The 22,336-nt window shown below is 38.1% G+C and overlaps 1 protein-coding gene across 1 annotated transcript in view; it reads right to left on the bottom strand.

Moving 5' to 3' along the window:
* Nucleotides 1-4,819: 4,819 nt before the first annotated feature.
* PEX7 (peroxisomal biogenesis factor 7) overlaps nt 4,820-22,336 on the bottom strand; it is a 45,309-nt gene continuing 27,792 nt past the window's right edge. The window contains exons 9-10 of the mRNA XM_085313109.1: nt 15,283-15,382; nt 4,820-5,433 (exon numbers count right to left, since the gene is read on the bottom strand). Of these exons, the coding sequence (XP_085169235.1) occupies nt 5,365-5,433; nt 15,283-15,382 (169 nt within the window). The 3' untranslated portion in view covers nt 4,820-5,364. The remainder of the gene's footprint in view (nt 5,434-15,282; nt 15,383-22,336) is intronic.

The following is a 22,336-nucleotide window of genomic DNA, read 5'->3' as shown; positions in this document are numbered from 1 at the left end:
CGCCGCCGGCCGGAGGGCAGCGGAGCTCTGCGGCCCCGCGGCGCCCGCCTGTGCACAGGGCGCCGCTGCCCCCGGCCGCCGGCCCCGGGAGCGAGCTCGCCGTCTGCCCAAAGAGAGCTGGTTCTGCGCGGGGGTGGGGGCAGAGCGAAAGAAACCCGTTCTGGGAAAAGGGGAGATGCCGTTTCTAGCCAGGCTGCTTTCGTGATGCTCGCTGTAAGCTGGTGACTGCACGAATTATTCAAAACTTAAGTTTTAAAGCTTGAAAAAGTAGCAAACCCATTCTATTGAATTGCCAAATGAAGATCTCATGTTAGACTGAAACAGATCACCTTGAGCCTAAGGAGAACCAAAGGCTATATTCYCTTGGACATCTTTTATCTACCCACTTCCCCCTGTAATTTAAGGGAATAAAAAATATGTACTTTTATAGTGAGCCGTCTCACAACCTTGAGCCTTCTTTTAGCATCACRCATGTTCAGGTCTCTTTCATTAGTAGTAAGACTATTTTTCATTGACCAATACAAGAATAGCAGCGTTATTCTGCATTTTGAGCAAAGCAGTATTCCCCCCCCCCCAATATGAACTGGATCAGAAAGAAGCAACTTGGGGGCGAAATGGCAAACTTGGTACACTAAGCTTGCTTTAGGAAGACTCTTACTGTAAGAAGAGTGGATCTGATCCTGATGGGACCATCAGTTCTGCTCTGCTTGTACAGAATTCAGCACAAATACATAAAAACAGATATTTCAGCAGTATCAAAAAGACACAACTATTTGATGTGAAATTGCTGCAGAAGAATGTTACATCTAGTCCTAGTTCAGTTCAAAGACCTGTTCATACACCCTGAGGTGCTTTCTTTTTTTTTCAATCTGTGATCCCAGAAATTCATATTGGAAAGTACAGCTCAGTGTCTGGATGATGCATTTTGCAATCACGGAGAGGGGCAGCTAACAGCTCTGAAGAAGGGAGAGGTGGAAGCTGTGGACATGCTTCCGGACAAGCATGTACACCCACAGTGACCACCTAAGTATAGAGRGCTGGGAGGAATAACACACCAGGCAGCCCATGCTGGTGTCTCCGTCTGAACCGTCTGGCCCCCGGTGCCCCCAGGATCATTGCTGTGTGCAGGAGCAGGCCCTCAGTGTGCATGGGGATCGGCCCCACGAAAGAGGTTGTGTTGTATTTCCACCCACGAGTTAGCTGTGCTGTGCAGCTCGCAGCGGAGCTGGGGCAGGGCAGGCTTTATAAAATGAAACAGCGGAGTCACTCATTGAGATAGGAATATCTGAAGATGAAAATTCATAATGAGGGAGAAGAATCATCATTATGACGGAAATTACAATAACTGAGGGCAAACGGAGAGCATCACCTTCTTAGCAAAAAGTAAAGAACTTTTTTTCAGCCATTAACGGTAAACCTATGAACAGATAAGAGGTTGTTTGGAAATCTAACTTGCAGTATGCTTCCAGAAGCAGTGAGCCAGTAAGTCAGTCTTGTTTTTTAATGCCATGGGCCATGTTTATCTGCCCCAAAGCCTGTTGTTGACTCCGCTTGTGAGTGGTGGATACGGCATACCAGTGCTCCCCTCTGCTTTTTGAAAAGTCTCTTTTCCACCAGAGGTTGCCGTGTCTCCAGCTTGCCTGCCTCTTCCAATTTTCTGTCTTCCGTTCACGTATTTTTTATCAAGCTGCTGTTCTCACTCCATCTTTCTTGCCTTGCCTTTCCTTAATTTCCTTTCCCCCCATGCCATTACTGAGCCTCATGTTACTGAAAGAACAAGACACGGACTGCAAGAGGTATAATATTCACCCGATACAAAACTGCATGCTCTCTTTTCCCCCTTTGACTCTTTTCCTCTTCATCTTTCCACCGTTATTTTTCCATTTTGTCCTCTCTCTGATTCTCACCAAGGCTACTGTGTTTTCATCCTTTTCTAATGCCAATCTTTAGTTTTGAAGTATTCAAGTGCTTGTATTTCTACTAAGGATTTCACTGATTGAATATACATCCCAAATAGCAGTATGTGCGCATGTGTGCGCACGCACGCGCGCGCGCGCGCACACACACACACACACACACACACAGGACTCTCCGTGCATCCCTGCTTAAAGGTGAGAATAGTACATATCTGAACCTCTCAGGTCAGCCGAGTGACAAAAGCCAGGGATGCGAGCGATCAGGCTGCCCGGCAGCTTACGACTGCGCTGACCACCAGGAGGAAGACACCAGGCGGCAAATCCCTGCAATTCTCAGACAGAACGACTTGCAGTCACTTACCTTTCACGTTCCAGCTCAGAGGCCTTCACTGATTTCAGCAGCTGCAGTGCAGCATAAAATGAAAACTCACAGTTAAGTGGGCTGCAGTACAAGAAGATATAAAGGTTGAACATCTTCATTTCATTTAAACATACCGGACACCATCCCTGGCTTTAAAACCCACTAAAGAACTGTGCCAATGCTTTTATGCATTTTCCGCTAGCTTCCATTTGGACTGATCTCAGTGTGTGGATTGCTGCGACAAAGTTTGCCTCCAGGAGAAAAAAAWGATCATTCTTCCAACTAAATACAGATTTAAAAAGACGTACATACAGAAAATAGCTTTTCTTTATCAAAACTCAGACCTGATGGGACAAACAACTAGACAAAGTTGCAGTAAAGGTTGGTCTCTAAAAGGTCAGAAGAAAAATACACCTGCCACCCAACATCCGCACAAAAGACATAAGCCATGATTGTCATACTTGTTACCTATAAGGTCATACTGAGTATCTTTTCTTGCATTTATTTTTCTGATCAACATTTCTCACTTGGGAAAGTGAATACAAGAATGTATCCAAACATACTGTGTGCAATTAATTTAATAGTGTAATAGAACAACAAATCCACTCCTTCAAAACATGACTGATGAGTTTCTCAAACCATGGAGAAACATATGAACCCCCATACAACAAAGTCTTCAAAAAGAACAAGTTTGAAAAGTATAACACATGAAATGTCAAAGATTGTTGTATTTAGAAGCCTCTTTCTGCAAATGAAAAAAAGATCAGAAACTAGTATTGTGGTCATAAAATAAAATATAAACTATTTCTTTATAACAATCATATATACCAAACATTCCCTGAGAAATAAGAATCAGCAACAATTATTGACAGATCATTTTTTCCCTCACAGTACAAAAGTGTTCAAGCACATTCTCTCCATTTAAAAACCACACAGTAAAGTTCCTATTTACTATACTCATCTCCTGGATAAACTCGTTTTTCAAGAGAGGAAAACCTGGAAGCAGCGACCCTCAGCATAGAAGCTAACCAGGACATGAGGATGAGAAAAGGCAGCTAAGAAAGGTTTACTCCATGAGTTGGATGTGCGTGTTAGGAGCTGTGATTGYTTTTATCCCCTTTTCTAAACTTATCTTTCCACCTCATACACTACAGCAGCATTCTGGAAATAACCCCTCTCCCCCAAACATAAATATAGAATACATACCCACCACCAAAGTTGTCCATCCTCCCAAACAAGCAGCTTGCATTCTAAGCAGAAAGGGGAGACACAGCAGAAAAGTGGAGTGACTATTAAGGTTGCATTAGGTTTTACGGCCGTGGTATTGATGAAAGCTATACGCAGCATAGCTTTATGGTTTCATCATTCCTTAGCACACATAATTAAAGTGAGGTAAACATTCAGAAATTGATGCACCACACTCATGAAAAAAGCAAATCCACTTTTCCTTTTTAAATTCAGCTCAAGAGGAGGGCATTCTTGTGTCAGTCTGCACTGATTCAGGAAAATCTAAGAACCTGTCAGGCCYCAAATTCTCATGTTGTGGAAGATGGCTTCTTTGGTTCTTTCTTACCCTAATGCCTTATACATACATATCCTCCCTGTGGCTACTTACTAGTGTCCAGGTTCTCCCTCCAGGATGGTGTAGTTTATCTTGCCTTGCAAATCACAAGTCTTAGCTCTGCTGAATTTTCTTTCATTTCTGCCAAGCATGCAGCAGATCTGGCAGTGTCCGCTATTGCTTGATGTATGGGTAGTGCAGCCCAGAAGTGTACAGCTYTAGCATTCATTAGTAATACGCTATAAAAAGACTGATCAAAGATCTGGCACTTGCAAAAGGTCTTTCAGTGGTAAGGCTGAGGGTAAGGGGTAGCAACAGAAATGAGGCCACTTTAAGAAGGTAAAAAATGGGGCTAGCAGGAAACCAAGAGAGAAGATAAAGACAGGATTACAGGAGTATCACTGTTGAAGACTTAAGTGAAACAGTATTCAAAGGAGATTGGAAAAGCTTAAAAACAAACATCTCTGCTTGCCCCAGAAAAACAAAYGAAAATACCAGCATGTTGGCTGAAGAGTCAATGTAGGCATGTGAAGTACCCAAGATACCTGTAACATGTTGACCAACTGTATTGTTGGTTGCAGTAAGTCTGATCTGATAACAACTTGGCCACGCTGGACTTGTGGTGCTTATGCTACGCAATTAATCAGCATGTAYGTAGGTTCAACCGGTTTGGACATCAGCTCTCGCTTTTCCTCCTGTCAGAGGCCCAGGAAGCYTACCACATTCCTCTTTTACTCTCTGGGACAAACTTTCTAATTGAAAACAGAAGACAAGCCTAACAAAATACATGGTAGTCCTATCTCTAGATCTTGAGGATTTTGATCCAATGAGTTTTGCAGACATTTCGTATTTTCCCTAAGCAGATTTCCATCATCAGACCATCTCTCTGCATGATTTCATCAAGTGTTTCACTCAAGAAGATCCAAGCAAAATCTTTACCATCTTTGTGATGCAGCAATCAAAAAGGTCAAAGAAATCAACTGGCTATAAAGTACAACATTTACTGTCTATCAAGAGCATTTGTCATATTGCACAAGAAAATAATGCAACGTGAGTCACAGCAAAGCAATCAATATTAAACCGAGTGATACAAGTCTTATGTTGCCATTACAGTACTTTACAATGAAAAGCCATTTTTATTTTTTTATTTTTACAGTGACAGTTATCTAAAAATACACTCCCAGTTACTTTTATTCTTTATAAGGATCAAGAAAATTCAGGTGTCTTCTCCSATCAGCAGTTCACAAAATCACAAAATCGTGTCAGTGATTCTAYTCTGAAGACATTGGCTAATATCTGCTACCGCCACTCTTCAACCATCCAGTAGCTGTTGAATGTTCTGCTGACTCAAGTACTACCTGTAGAGTAGAACAAGTCCTAAAAATTCTCAAGTGCACAACACTTTCAGTTACAAGAGACTTCTACTTCAAAAGGGACATGAGGATCAATGACACAACTGACACATTTAGTGCAAGTCTGGTTGGAGAGAATTATTCCTGGTGTGTCAGATCTTCTACACCTTCTCTCTAGACAGCAACTGTCAGACACGATGGAGTATAGATCTTGACTAATTCATCCCAAGCACAGTCCACTACCTAAAAAGCAAACAGAATCTGTTTAGATGCCTTGTAAATGTAGTTTTGACAAAAAACAGAAAAAACTTAGAAAACATTTACGTATATGCTGAGCTTAATACTGGTTGGCACGCCGATTTACAATGCTTCAAAATTATATAGTAATGCATTTTTTAAAATCTCTGTCTTAACTTTCACTGAGGTGAGTAAGAACTTGCAATTTCCTATTTTCCTACTCCCCATGACTGAAGCAGGGAAACTTCAGGGTTTCAGTTACTTGTCCCAAATAGATTAATACAGAAAATAAGCAAGATGGGATGAAGGGAGGACCCACAAAAGCCTATGACCCATTATATTTCCTCTCTTCACAGGGACACAATGCTTTTGTTTCAGGACTTTTGTTCTCTATGACATCTAAACACCTCACGATCAAATCTAGCCAACTTTCTTATACTTGCACAGTTAGGGAAAATCATTATAAACATTTTCGTAATGGAGAGGTGAGGAACTGGGAAACAAAGTAGTTGACCAAGATTATGCAGGAAGTTTCTGGAAGAATGAAGACTGAACTTCAGTCTTGCACAGATAACTTAGGAGATCACTGCATTGTTTTTTGTTGAGAAAGAGAGATGTCTATTTGCCAAGCATTGACTACTGCTGATTGAAAGCATCTCAGAATTGTTGGGGTTTGCTTTAAGCACTAATCAGACTCTGCTAGCCCAGTGAGAAAGTGATGCCACTTTCTCCAACAGCATCTTACTAAAACAGCAACTGTTCAATTCTGCATTACTGAATTCCAAATTTCAAGTCCCAAGCTCTGTTTTAGGTGCAGGTTAGTAGCTAAAAATCACAAAAAAGAAAGCTAATCTGATGCTACAGCATAAAAAGATTTTAAGAAACAGTAAGATTCCATAACAGTAGACTGTAAAATGTTTTAGATTTGACAATGCACTTAAGAGCCTGTAATAAATTTAAAAGGGTTAACTGCAGTGACAATTACTCAAAAAGACAAGCTCTAACATATATTCATAGAACATTGGGAAGGACAAAAGCTAAGGCAAAGGGAAGAAGAAAATGAAGAGCTAACGAGAAAAAGTTGATGAGCCTCACATATACATGTCAATAAATCTGGATGAATCCATCTTGGAATAAGTATCTTGACAATGCCCCTTCCAGTTGGGATTGCACAAAGGCACTAGTAGAAAACAAGCTACACAACAAGCATCCTTCTGCTTCAGAATGCAATTCCTGTTCTCTTCTAGAGCCAGAATGAACAGCTGCACACTAAAAATTTGGAAATCCAACTTCAATATTTGATTTCAGACTATAATTAGCCCATTCTGTGTTTACTATACTGCACTATTATTCATTTTTATTGCTTCCTTAGCTGGTTCTACTTAGTTATTTGAAGTACTTTCCATACACATCTAAATGGCCCAAAATCTCTTGACAACATGTACTGTCTATTCATACAACATAATAGAGCTTTGTGTGATATAACATTCTGCTGCATTGCAGTCCCCCCAAATCATTCWAAAAAGAAAATATGAGTTCTCTATTGAATTCTGTGTAGAAACTGGCAATCATATAAAAGACAAAGTATTTTATACTCTCCACAGGTCTGGATCAGCATCATTTTTTCTACAGGCAATACTTTCTACTTTCATGTAGAAACAAGAAACACTGACAGTTGGAAAAAATCCCATGGGAATTCCCACCTGTTATCACTTTAATTAGCATCCCGAAGCAGCCTCTTAACAAATATAGTTACAGGGCCTTTTAATCTAGCAACGGTAAAAATAAATAGAGGTTATTAAAAGGAAGTTTAGAAATGACAATTTGCCCAACTCATTGACTTTATGACAGCACAGGAAAGATGAAAACGTAACTAGTTAACAGAAAGAAAATAAAGCTACAGCAAATAATACTGTATCAAATTTTCCTATGCAGCAGGAAGTCTATACTGGAAGACTGATATCAGAAACTTTGATAAAAATACATATGTGGAGAACAGCAACAGCTATTCTGGGGAAATTGTGACACTACAGCAAGAAACAGCATTAGAAAATGGAGTAGCATTGTGCTAGGACTGACATCAACAAAAGAGCACCCCATGTAGCAATTTAACAAAATGCTTTCTCCCAAATACAGCAGAGACTGTAAGACAAAGGGGACAACTGTAAGTTTGTGTGTGACAGCTAGCTTTAGCTTATGGACAGTTGTTACAGACCACTTTGCAATATCTCATGGAGTATTACTGCCCAAAATACAAGTGACTGAAAAAGAACCATTGTATACACACAAGTGGATGTTACACAGCTACTGCATAAACCAAAAACTATGGTCATCTTCAGAAGCTGATCCCTTGACTATAATCATAGTATAGCTTAAATGAAACAGCTATCTCATATTCTATTGAAGTGTTTATCCTTGTTTCAGATTATAATGTTGCTTCCCCTCAACTGATTTAATATCAATATCCATTAATTTATCAAAGACATTTCCATTGACTCACTAACTTATTTACTTTTCTGACAGGCCCTCTGTTTCCTATTCATCACAATCATCTTGCTTTGCAATAGACTTAGACCTTTTCCGGCACTTGAGGGCAATCCATTCAGTCTAGTTCAATTACGTGGATGATGTTCTGTCTCTACTGTTTAGAGGGAGCAAGAAAATAAGAGAAAACTCCCAAGTTAGTAGCTATTTTTTTTCAATATTGGAAGATGTACTAAAACCCCACAGCCAAACAGTAATGAAATACATTCAAAATAATAATTAAAAACTTCAAGTTCAGTAACTCCTCTGTGAAGGTTTTCGTCAGAAGAAATGTGTAGCCCTCTTCAGATCAGTATATTCAGCCTTTTTAATGGGCCTATTCAGAGGTGTCTCGGTGCTACTCAGCTCTGGAGTGCCCATAATATATCATAGGATAATATGCAAACATGTCTGACTGTGACTTCTTTCTCTTTTCAGCTCTCCTCTATCCCACCCCATTTTCACATACAACTGATAAAGACCTGTCTTTTTTCTGTAGTACAGAAGCTGGAAGAAGCATCCAGCTTTTCTCTTCCATTAACATTATATTTATTTTCCCCTTCTAGATTATTTTCTGTGCTTTTTCATACAGAATTTAATGGTCTATCATTATATCATTATTAAATATCATTAATATATATTTTTGAAGGGCTCTGCACATCCTCTGTACGTGCATGGTACAGCGATCTAGTGAAGGTAACAAAAAAAGCTCTTAGATTTGCTACTCATCAAAATTACTTTCACAGATGCTCATTCCTCATATACAGCTCCAGACCACCACAGAAAGTTTTGTCCTTAGTCCACATTCATACTCCATAAACTAGAAAAAAGAACATAGAAGGTTCTTCAGCACTCCTTTCTTTTGTTCAGGATCAATTTAAAAGACGCAAGTAGAAGACCTCCTACCACATTAAAACTTGTTGGTTACATGTGTAATGGATCATCCACATTTAAATGCATTCAACACCTATTTTGTGCTAGGGTGCTCTTTTGTTTGGTCAGCAGATCCCAAGGATGAGCTGCACCTTCATACAAGAAGGTAGGAATGAAAGTGATGGGAATTTGGAATTTTTTTAAAACAGTTTTTATTTTCAATGTGCAATAGCTCAACTTAAAAATTTGAAAAAAAAATCACACTGATTTAATTATTATTTCCAATAAAGAAAGAATAAAACAAACTGAGGATCAGGAGTTCCTATAAAGATCTAGGGTCAAAATATACAGGCACCAGAAACAGCTGTTTCAGATACCACTTAAGAAATTCATTTGTTTCTTAAGGAGAGAAAAGATTTGGGGATGTATTACTATTCAGATTGCAAAGATGTKCCATAAAGCACTGATTAAAAACACAGGTAGCTGTCTGACGAACGTAACAAAGATCAGTCACATTTATCTTAAAAGACATACAACACTTGTTTATTTGCTCTAAGATGGACAATGAGAAGAAGATCTGGTAGCCATGCCACATTACTCCAAATGTAAGTCTTATGAGTGTGAGTAAAGTTACTCTTTACTTTATCAATAAAATGTAAAGCAAACTGAGATGCTAGCTGCAGGTTACAGAGAATTTTTTGTATTTCCATAGTATCTGTCGCAATCCCTCTATACTCTACAGACAAAAGAAAAGACATCTTCCCAGTCTTTCAAAATTGTTTTTACCAGTGGAGTGAATCACAATTTGTGTAGAGAATACACTGGAACTGCAAAGCACCTTTCTGTGCTGATCCTCATTCACCTCAATGACCCCAAATGCAGTTAGTTTTCATGCAGTGAAACTGTGCTTCTTTAAGAAGCCTATCCAATCTTCAAATTCATCCTTGAGTTTAGAGCTAAGTTAAGCTCCTTCATTTTGAGATATAATCAAGAACAATGATAAGCCAAATGACATTCTCAGTAACAGCTGCAAAACACTTCTGTCTTCAGCTGAGTTCCACTGATGCAGTTCACTGGAACTTACCTAACAGACTTTCTGATGATGCAAAAAAAGAATTAAATCTGCTATACTGACTAACAGACAAGGCTAATAGGCATAAAAAAAACATTTTAAAATACACTAAAACAAATACAAAAACAAAAGCACAAAAACAAATACAACACAAAAGGAACATATTCATTAATGAACTACTGCCTCTGTCTCTTCCCAGCATTTCAGAATCCAAATGCTTAAACACTTTTTCCTTTCAGTATACTGACACTGGAGCTTATAGAGAATTCATGTGACRCCTGAAAGCAACCTCTCCAGTCACCTTAGGATGGGACTTCGATCAACAATGGTGAAGTACTCATGGATGGCCATTACTCATGAATAGCTGGTTTTGACTTATCCACTGAAAGTCTCATTTTAAATGTCTGCGAAGAACACACAGCAAGTGTCAGTAAGAAATGTCACCTTCCTCTACCCCTCCAACTCTGTAAAGGTGTTTGAATTGGTTTAATGGTAACATTTGCAGGTGATTAAATCTGATCTTTGCAAGCAAAAATTCATGCTGAAATTAAGTAAGAGAACAGATGTTGTACAGTTGTTTTATCTCAAAGGATCACTAATTGCGTAACTTTAGTACCACCCTGGAGGAGGACCACAAGGAGAGATGAAAAAGAAGTACAGATAGTRGAAATAATTATAGCAGTGTGATAGCTGCAACAGCTGGTTAGAAGCTATCAGTTCCTTGGCAATTAAGCGTAAAAGATAAGAACAAATGGGCAAAAGATGAATTTCTGCTTTTCTGACATTTTTACAAGATGTAACTCCACTTTTCTGAAAGATAATTAACTCTTCTGGACCTGTGGAGCCCCACCGAAGACACTGTTCCCATTTCATATTTGGCTGTGCTTAAGCCAACTTAAGCAGTTCTCTCCTGCCCCGTTTGCTGTGCTAGCATAGCTAATGTGGTGCACTGCACAGGCTGCATATAGAAAACAGGTAGCAGAACAAACCTGTACACCAACAGGTGTGAGACTGACAGATGATCAAAAATTTTTCAGTAAAGCTGCAAGAATTTAGAATTAGATTTCAGTTACCCTCAGGGAAAACAGCTCAAGCGTATACAGTTTGGCTATGGCCTGCTTCCAATTAGTGAAAAATAACAGCTTTTTAAACTTCAATGATACTGATGCCGTAAGAAGGCTCAATACTTCCTAGGATCAACAGATTTTTACTGATGCTACAAAGCAAGCATYTCTGCTCAGTTCTAACTGCCTTGGGCCAGATGGAAGAAAGGAGAATGGACTATGGTACAGAGACCATGTTCCTGATACCCCCACAGCTTTAGGGAGAAGGAAGCGGAGACACAGTGAAGCTCTGAAGAACAATGTTACACAAAGCACAAAACTAGTGTCATGCGTACTATATTAGTATCACAGAATCATAGAATCATCACCAATTCCATGTTACGTGGTATCACGTGGTGATATCACCCATCACTGTCTCCAAATGCCGTASAGGAGAATGCTGGCCATGCCCTTTCTCACACTGATACATCATAGAGCTCCAGGCAATCAGTTCTGTGTGAAATAATCTACCTTGGGGGAATATCTATGTGAAGCAGCACACTCATAAAGAGGGCTACAGAAAACACGAAGTTTGCCCTCTAAACCATRTTGACACAAACAGCTATTCAGATGTGTAATGGCCATCCAACTGACAAGCACAGTAAACAAACGAAGATCATGAGTGATTATCATTGTGTTGTACACAAATTATCCTAAAATCTAGACTCAAACATGCATTTAGATGACAGATGACGCTGAACCAGAGAACTCGGGCTTGCTTTATCCTTGATGCAGTACAATTTTAAATTTCCAGAGGGAACACTTCCATATTGTGTATTACTAGAGCTCTGTTCTGACTGGCACGATACTAGTATCTCATGTGTTCTTCATGTATCAAGGGTTTTAAGCCACCATACCACTTGCCATCACTCCTGTTGAAAATCAGGTGTCATTTCAATTTGGGAATGCTTTTGTTCATAGATTAAAAGTACAGAGCAACAAAAAGACTACTCTCCTATTCCCACTAAATACTCAGTCCTGTTTTCAGGAGCAAGGCAGAAAGCCCAGCTTAACAGATAACATTCAGTTATACACTGCAGTGACTGCTTTACAAAGACTTCAGAACAGACATCAGGAATAGGCAGAAAAACATTTTCAGACAAAATTTAGAGCTCCAGTTTTTCCTCAKGATTGTGTTAAGCTCAATACAGCTTTTGAACTACAAAAGAGATTTTTTTTGACCACAATTTAAAAGAATTTATGGCATATAGTGTATTTTCAGTTCTATATATACTCACTGAAATCATTTCAGTATCAAGACAAGAGGAAGTGAATTTTCACTGATCTCATATGGGGAAGCTAGATATCAGAAGAGAAATAAGAAATCTGTTAAGCTACTGAATACTATTCCAATATTTGGTCTAGCATTATCAGCCCCTAGAGAGGAAAAATATACAGCTGATAATCATTATCATACTTTCTAGATATGCTATGCCTGTCTAATGTATATAGCAAGCATACAGTTTTAATTGTTTTTCTTACCTCCAAACTTAACTTTGGGATAAAAAGTGTCTGATTTAAAAAACTTCATARTCTTAATAATATTGACAAAGTAAATGCATTAATTCAGCTCATATTAATATATATGATTACAAATTTGAAAGGATTTTTGGTGTTCACGTTTTGTCACTGTTTTTTCCATTGTTCTTGCATCATTACTCTGACTGAAAGTTGGAGGATTCTGTTCAAATTTCAACCGATTCCACACAAACATCTTGTAACTCCTAAATTAAATAATTAATCTAGGTATCTAATTTTAACACTCTTCCAAGAGCACAGATCTCTTTTTATTGACCTATAAAAGATGCTTCAAAAGTTCATGGGGCACAGCCCCCAAAAATATTACCTGGATAGACAATAATAAAAATATCATTAAGAATGAAAGCAAAGCTTAAATGACCAGAATGGTATACAATTTGACTATAAACGAATAGCTTTTCTGTTATGAATAAAATATCTGCATGCATGGCAGAGAGAAGCAGTTCGAATCTCAAGTCAGAATTCTTTATAAAGCATTCAAGGAAATCACAAATCATACCGAATACATGAAGGAGAATAATAAATGTGGCTGAGTATCAGATCTTGATAGGAAGCAAATAGGCAGGCAATCTGCGTATTGGGAATAGGAACATATTTTAGGTAAATAATCCTTGTTGGGATTATTGAATCAAAGTAGAAGCCAGACTGCAAGGACTCAGACTGGAAGCAACTATTCAGTAAGTGTTCATGATTTACCTTGTAACTATAGCTCGACTCTGCCACGAGTTTTTTTTGTTTTTTTTTTAATAGAACATTTACAGTTTCCATTGCTGTGATATCCAAGCCGTGCAATACGTTAAATCACATCAAGAGAAAGCCCAGAGGAATATTACAGTTGTTGCAGATGCCAAACTTCGGTCTGGAAGGCACACCTGCATGCACTATGTTTGAATATGTACCTTAGATTTACAGAGCGGTACCCATGCATTAAGTCCAACATATGACTTGCATAATTTCTGCATGAGAAGAAAAGAAATACCTGGATGCATGAATACCCTAAGGTGGACAGGTATATACATCATCATTTTCCTTTTCCTAACAAAACAAATGCACATGCAGCTGTTTGCTTTGAATTCATTATCTATCATCAATGAGTACATTTATTCAGCTTTGTTCCAAGAAGGCCATTCCATAAATTGTGGTTAAAAAAGAAGACAACATCCACTTTTAGCAGCAACTCAAAGCTTGATAGATCTATCATACAAAAAAGAAGTCTTATCTAGCCAGTCAGAAACACCATTCCCTAAGACCCGCTCTAGAACACACAGTGCTTTTCCAACAGGTCTGGAATTAAGATGTAATCATACCTTCATGAAAGCGAAAAAGAAAAAAAAGCGAAAAAGAAAAAAAAGCGAAAAAGAAAAAAAAGCGAAAAAGAAAAAAAAGCGAAAAAGAAAAAAAAGCGAAAAAGAAAAAAAAGCGAAATTTTGGTTTTGTCTTGTTCACATCCATGGCAAAACTCACACCAACTTCACTAAAGCTGAATTGGGCTCAGAGCATGCTGTGATATAGCACTGTAATGTCCTAATGTACTATGCTATTCCTGCTGCTCATTCCAGCCCCAGTTCAGCCAGAAAGTTAACTACGCACTCACCTGGGATGAAGTTTTAATCCTCCAGCAACTAAGCCCTCAAGCTATTCTTGCCCTGCTCCAATGAAAAATAACTTGGGATTTTTTTCAGCCTTGCAAGTTCCCTTATGTGGTTCACAGCATGGTCTCACAAACAGTTACTGCAGCATATTGGAAGTAGCAGAAGTAAGGAGAAGAAGTAAACAGGGACAGGGAACTCTGCAAGCTGCTGCTGATGCCAAGAATGGCTCTACATGCATTAAGCTAAGTTATTTGCCTTTGCCAAACTCACACCTTCTTCCTGTGCATTTTGATCAATAGTAGAAATTAGTATGGCTTTATTTTCTTTGCCTAGTTAGAACTTCATTGTAAATGTTGCAAGTCATTTTTATCTATGATAAAAAATTAATTTCACTATGAATTAGAGCAGAATGTAGATATGAATGATACCTGCGGCACATTAAATATTGGATGATCTAAAGTTAATACAGAGGCAGAAGTTTCTGTGTGAAAATTATAGGCTTGTTGTTTCTGAAGCAAATAATTAACTTTATTTTTAGCTTCCTCTTGCCTTTCTTACCTGAAAAAAAAAGTTCATACTAGAAACAATTATTTACTATAACAGAAAAAAATTTAAAAAGGAAGCACAGATAATCAAGTTCAAACACAAAGAGAATCCCAGCCAAACCAGTACACAAATCAATGTCCCTGCTAAAACAAGGTCAATTCACTCACATTAATAGCTGGAAGTTTTATAATTCTAACAACATATTAAGCATTTTCTTGTACTCCTGTTATTAAGACAAACCAGATCTAAGTACCAAGTGTGACAATGGCAACGCTTAACTCATCTTTTTAAGTATACAAAACAAAGCTCTGTATCTCAGGTTGGCATTTTAGATCCTTCTCTATTTTTTTTCCTTCCAAAATAAAACTACCTCACTTTCTCTTTGTTCACCATGTCTTTCAATTGTCTGATTTTGCAATTTTGTCTGTCCTGTCCTCCTCTTCTGCCCAACACAACTACTTTATAAATAAAAATGGACCTAAAAAAATGTGGCTTACTCGGTCAGCATTTAGCCAGTCTCACTCCCAGACACTTTCTGTAGTCTCGTGGCTCTTCTTCAGGATCTCTATAATAGGCAATTGAAAGGTAAATTCATCACATCTCTCACCTGACCACAGTTGTGAAGGCTCAAATCTAGTCCACATGTAAATTCTGTATGATGCTCAACAGTTTCCAGCAAAGGGTTAGGCTTGGAAAAGTCCCAAAATCTATAGAGAGAGAATGTGAGAGAGAAAGAGAGAGAAATCAAACAAACCACAATTACAGTAATTGAAAGGCCATTCTTAAAATATAATGCAGGATATTGACAGATCTGTTGCTGCCAGGATATTTTAAAAAGCAAACTCATCCACTTAGGAAATATAACTAATCAAATTCCTGCAAAGCCATCTGCTGATCTGCATAAATTAAATCTCACTGGGCAAAACCATCTTTTCTTCCCTATTGCAGAAACCAAGATCAAAGTTGGCACCAAAAAGCAGCCTTAGGGACACTATTAAACAAAACAACATGTAAGTGAGGATACTCTTGATAGCTGGGGAATTTTATCCCTGAAAGCTGTTAGCACAATTTATGTTTTTTTTTTCTCACTTTTTAGTATTGCTCCCTATGGCATGTTTATTTACTGAAAATTATAAGTTCATTTATAGACATTGGTCACACTTGTTTTCAGATTTGAAACAGGGCTTCTCTAAAATAGAATATACTACTATAATTTCATATAGATTTGTATTACAAAGGTCAGTTGCATTATACTGTTAATTCCACTAACCTGTATTTCAAAAATATTTTTTTCCTTTCTAAGTTCAGCTGATATACATGCTTGGAAAATATATTCCCAAAGTGCTCTACTTCTCCCAGCTACTCCCCAAGTAGATGCACTGTTCATCAGTGTAGTTAACAAAAAGGAGAATAGGTAAAAGAGAGGACAGCATGGAAGTATGAGGTACAACCTCAATTACGAAAAATGGATTCAGGAACAGAACTTTCAGACAATTATACACTGACAAGACACCATATTCTAATGCAGACACACACAAACAAGATTTTATTTCTTGTTTTGGTTGTATAGCACAGCTTATAGAGAAGCTCATAGGCTGTAGAGCACAAGGCATTTTGTAATTACATTCTCTGCATTTCAAATGTTTCTCACAGTGGTCAGTCACGCTTTAGTTTTTCTGAACCAATCATAACATACCCTCTGGAGATCTCTTTGCCTTACTACCATTGGGGAAAGTGAGAATAATTGGTAAGAACAGTTTATTATTAGACCAACTACACTGAAAAACACTGTATATTCATGCAGCCAATTCAGGTAAAACAGCAAACACTGCAGCCAACAGGGTTAGTTTGTTTAATGTGTAGATGTTATTTCCTTAATAAATGAGCAGAGTGATATCAGCACAATGGCCATGCCATAGTAACAACCCTCTTCACTTCTCCCTAGTACCTGAGATCTAAAATAAACAACTTATTTTGCAGGAGTAAAGAACAAAACAGCACTTTCATCCTCACACATCTGTTCATAAAATGGCAAGAAAATAAATCTTTTTTTTTCTAAAAAACAGTGGTAGTCTTCTCTACTATATTAGCTCTCTACTATGTCTTTTAAAAAGACAGATCTGCATAACTGAAAATTAAGATTAAAGGAGACAATTTCAGATCTATATAAATAGAAATCTAAAAAGACTTTCTGATCAATTTTAAAAATAGAGGAAGACAATTTGGTGTCTGTTGTACGAAGTCATGTTTGTATAAAGTCAGAAGCAGCATATAGTTTGAGTAGTACAACTCAATTCAAGTCCATAGACAGTATTGTGTCTGGAACTTTTATTTTGATTTAAAAATGCTCATTACTGAAAGACCAAAAGGTTTACAATGTCAGGACTGAGAACCACTGACACTAGGTTAGCAGTGGTTGTGATAGTAACTTACAGTACTATGTAGTGAAAAAATGCTATCTGCAGGTCAGCTTCCAAACCTAACATGAAGACAACATATTTTGCCTTTGTTGCATTCTGAAGACTTAAAGCACAGCACACTGTTTCCGAGACAGGTTTAATCCCAGAATAGCTATAAAACAAAATGAGGATGCATTCACTGCACAAATAGGTGTACTTGCACTACTTTAAGTAAATCTACATGCTTGGCAGCATGAACTTCAATAGTGGGCTACACAACCACTTAAACTTCTAGGGTTCATGGTAGGTTTGTATATCCTGCGATCAGAGGCCGCCAAAATGGAACTACCATTTTTACCGTTATTTTATAGACTAAAACTAGCATCCACAACTACAGTCACATCTGATCACTCAGACATCCCACAACCTAATTCTGGGTGCATTTTCTGAAATGTTTTTTAGTTAAATTTGTTAAAAGCAATGTAAGTTCACCTTTTCCTTCACTATTCCAAATTCTCACTTTTCCTAACAGGTTCTCATTCGTGTTCCATGTACTTCCCAAGCATTTTTTTTTTTTAAGTTGGATGTAAATTGTAAATGGACTGCTTATCCTGAACACAGTATTATATGAAGAGAATAGGCCTGATTTCCTATGAATTTTGTACTTTGTCCTTCCCATAGCAATACCACAGAGATTCACTATCTAGCTCTATCTCCTGTATTCCCCTATAAAAACACTCATGAACACCCCTAGTATAGTTTCTCTTATCTATCTCCCAATCATGTCCTCCTCCCCACTCTACTCTTAGCTCCCACCCACATCCCTTAACCAGTGGTTGAGCAAAATGCAGTGTGTATGGATTCAGGTTCCAATGTGCACAGCAGTACAACGTAGTACAACATATGTACTATTCCTGCATGCTGATTAGTTAGCCAGCAAGCCAAGTAGATTCGACAGGTGGTGAGTTCACACTGAATTAATCTTTTGCTAAGGCAATGTTTCAGGTCTTTCCCTCTAGCATGAATTTCCATTATAATTGTATGAGCTTAGTGAATTTAGACTACAAACTATCAGCTAGATTTTCAATAGGTTCCAAAATGACTTAGGAAAATGATCTGGCAGAAAGGGATAGACTGGAAACACAAAGAATGCAACTCTCTGAGCCTTCTTCCTTCAGGAAAAAAAAAAAAGTTCTCACAAATACTAACGCATGAAAACTTTACTACTGCTTCTAAGTTTCATACAGAAGGTGTCTTCATAGACTGCATTTATAAGAGGACATGAATCAGCTAATTACATGCTGACTTCCATGCAAGCTCACATGAGTACTAACTCAAAGAGCAACACCAGTACACACATGCAACCAAATCAGACAGGTGAAGATCACGGTAGTATATGGACATATCTAACCAGGAAGTTTTCAAGAACAACCAAACATTCAAGGGTAGTTTACTTTACATGTCTATTTGTCTATTCTATAATTTCTTCTCCTGCTCTCATTTTCTAATTCTCACTCAAAGCTAGCTATCTAATTGCTCCTCCAAAAAAAAAAAAAAAAAAAAAAAAAAAAAAAAACCCAAAGAAAAGAAAAAAACCCACTTCTTTTTGAGTAGAACTTCACATCATGCTACTTCCTGAAAATAACCCAACTCAGTGCAATGCTGTTACTTCAGAAAATAACTGGAGACATCTAATTACTTCTACAATAATATTCTTAACAGATAATTTCATTATAGGATAATTTCACTAAAGTCTCAACATTATGAAATAGCTCAGGTATGGAAGAGAGCCTTTACTCAAACTATCATCTCCCAGAAGTATCAGAGAAAAGAGGAGAAACTGCTTGAGGGCCAAATCAAATGGAAGAGAATCCAAAAAAGTAATTTTGAAATACGTATGGGAAAACAAAGCACATCAGTTATACAACTATAGGACCCTACACTAATGGAACTGCCATTACACCACTGGCTACCCTTATTACATATCTGAGTTGATGTTACGACAATGAAATTCCACACAAACATTTTTCTACATAGCAAAACAGTAGATTACAAGTTATGTTTGTTTCAATTCTTCAGCTACAATACAGTCTAGGGCAACTTTTAAGAAAACTTGTTACTGGACTTCATAATACTTCTTATGCTTTTGAAGATTTTCAAATTCAAAAGGCTTACTAGCATCTTTAACACTCCCTTTTAAATACAGATCTAAGTAATTCTCCTCTTCAGCATGTGCTTAAACCTAGTCTGAGAACGTATTTGTATGATTATTGTATTAAGGTACCAGCCAAAGATCCTAAACCAGAAACAGGGTGCCCTAAAAAACAAGGTATACTAACAAAATGAAGATATTCCTTATCACCGAAAACTTCAATCTGAGTTAAGAAACGCAAGTGAGAAACCCCACTTAAATGAATAAATGACTTCTCCAGTACTTTTGATTTCAAGTCAATACAAGGTGCAGCCCAAGATGCAGCATTACCTGCTACTCTAATCTTCAGGGGACAAAGGCAGAACCTCTATGAGCTGGCTGATACACAGCATTAAGAACCTTCTGGACAGTTATGAATAATGACAGCTTCATTGCTGCTGATACAAAATAATTTAATTATAGCTATGATAGCCAACATTATCCTGCTTACTCTTTATTCCCTGATTTCTCCCTGAAGTATGAATTAAATAAAAGAGGATGGTAAAACCTTAACTTAGGGACATACATGGTTTTAATCACAGCTTYCAGTTTTTAATTCCTCCATCCCAGTATTCCATTCCTTAGTATCCCAGTCCTAGATTGGAGCTTCAGTCCACCACTTTGACTCATGGTCTATTCTTCATCAAAAACTGTAAAAGGCACATTGGCTAAAAATGGTAAGTTAGATGACTTGAGAAACACAGAAGTGGGTGTCACTGGCACACAGAAAATACTGTAGGTATGTGTACTCCCTCTCAATACTTCTGTTTCCTCACGTGGTCCTAAAAAACACTAGTTCTACCTTTCATAGAGCCAGAATACATTTTATAGAGAAAGATTTACACATATTCATATGACAGGTTGAAAAACAGCAGCTACAAAACCAAAAACTAGGAGGAGTTATTTAGAAGCAAAAAAGATGCACTTTTCACAGGTAAATTATTCAGATAAAGGTAAATTCCACAGGTAAATTTCATTGCTTCTAAGTATTAATTATTAATATTTAGCAATGCTTAGAAAAATAGTAATGGCAAAGTAATGGCAATAGAATGGAAAGGTGGATGGGTGGGTGGGTATCTACCTGTACGTGCACACAGTAAGGCTGTAACATAACCAGAGCATTTATATTCTTTAAAAGAGATGCTCCCAACATGTTATTGTGACAACTTCTCCCAACTACATGGAGTATTTTGCTTGTACTATCTTTTTTGAAGACTTTCACTTGGCCTTCTAATGCCAAACCCAGGAAGTAACAATTTTTTAAAACTGCTTAAAAAAAAAAAAAAAAAAAAAAACAACCCAACCAACCAACCAAAAAAAACCCAACCCTTCGTCCCTTCAACTATCATAGAATCAGTAAGGTTGGAAGGGACCTCTGGAGATCATCTAGTCCAACCCCCCTGCTCAGCAGGGTCACCTAGAGCAGGTTAGACAGGGTTGCATCCAGGCGGGCCTTGAATATCTCCAGAGAAAGAGACTCCACAACTATGATCCCTCTGCCTCTGGTCAGAGGAAGTAATAGTTTGGACAGAAAAATAATGCCTACAGTAAAATACAGTATTTTGTGAAAAGGTCTGTACGACTTTCATTTCCAGACACCACAATATATGAGCTAGGAGCTCTCTTCATCTTCACCGAAAGTTCTCACACATGAAATGTCAGAGTTGAAATTGTACTGTTTCTGTACAGCATGAAGTGCATTATTGCCAGATCTGAATGATATACACTTGGTGTCAAAAATGGGAAGAGCATGAGGACAAAATAAAATCACTTTAATACATCAGTAATTTATTACTGTGATTATTARTCTTACTGTTCAGACAAGGCCTCTGGAAGAAGCCAATCACTGCTTTATTATTTTGGACTTAGAAGCCTGTTGAGAAACCATACTCTACAAACTAGCTGGCACTGTATCAGTTAAAAAATGTTAGGTAAGATCACATAAAAAGCATTCCACAGACCATTGTGCAGTATTCTACAAGAAGCGCATTTTAGACATAAAGGAAATTAAGTACTTTACATAAAACAAAACGCTGGTACAACAATCTGTAAGGTCAGATGTGTGGACAACACAGCACTTACATCCTCAGGCTTCTGGCACCAACCATTTAACAGAGGTATCACTGGCAAGGCACTACTCCTCAGTGAGTTACACAAGAGAGTAAGAATTAGCCTAAGCTTAGAAAAAGGCTCTAAAGCACTTATATGTTTTTCTGAAACAATGACATGCCTATAGGTGACATTAGTATTATATAAATTCACCATCTAGTTTTAATCCACAAGAGAAGAACATGATTTTTGAAAGAAACAAGTCCATGCAGAGAATGAAAATTTAAAGAAGTGACTGTTCTGTTAAACTCACTGATTTACCACTACCTCCTCACCTTCCCCATCTTTCCTGAGGAACCTGATCCATTGCAGTCCTTCAGTCATGCAAGCTGTCCCACCATGTCTCTATAATCCCTATAAGGCCATAGCTGCTGCACAAGGACTTCTAACTCCACCTGTTTGCTTCCCCTTCTGCATTTATGTGTCATGCTGCTTTCACAGTGAAAGTGCAAGAGTCTCCGACATTATGCTGTTCCCCAGACACTTCCTCACTGACCCTCACACTCTCGCTTCTCTTCAAGTTACAGTAATTCTTCTCTGACATACCTAGTTTGAAGCCCTTCTCACTAGGTTGGCAAGCCCGCTTAGCAAAGACACTCTTGCACTGCTTTGTCAGATGGGTCTCCAACCTGCCTCACTGTGCTCACTGTTCAAAAGAGGGCCCTGTGGCTGTAAAGGCAAAGTCCTACTTCTGATACCAGCCATGCAGCCAAGTACTGACCAGCTGGATATGTTTTTCCCTACTTACAGCATCCTCTCAGAATTGAGAAAAACATTACCTGGGCCTCCAGACTCATGTAGCCACTCTCAATACATTCATAGCCATCCCTGTCAGTAACACAGGGGCCCAAACAGATAAGCAGAAAAACATACTGCCAGTGAGATTTTCTACGGTACAGTTGCAATGATTTAGAGATTTGCTTTCTCATCAGTGTAAATTTGAACTGGGGAGTTGGGCTTCC

The sequence above is a fragment of the Rhea americana genome, unplaced genomic scaffold (genome assembly GCF_003343005.1).
Source record: "Rhea americana isolate MKP2758 unplaced genomic scaffold, rheAme1 scaffold_377, whole genome shotgun sequence".
In the NCBI taxonomy this organism is placed as follows: Eukaryota; Metazoa; Chordata; class Aves; order Rheiformes; family Rheidae; genus Rhea; species Rhea americana.
Note: the sequence above shows the minus strand (reverse complement) of the source record. Positions and strands in the feature narration are given on the sequence as shown.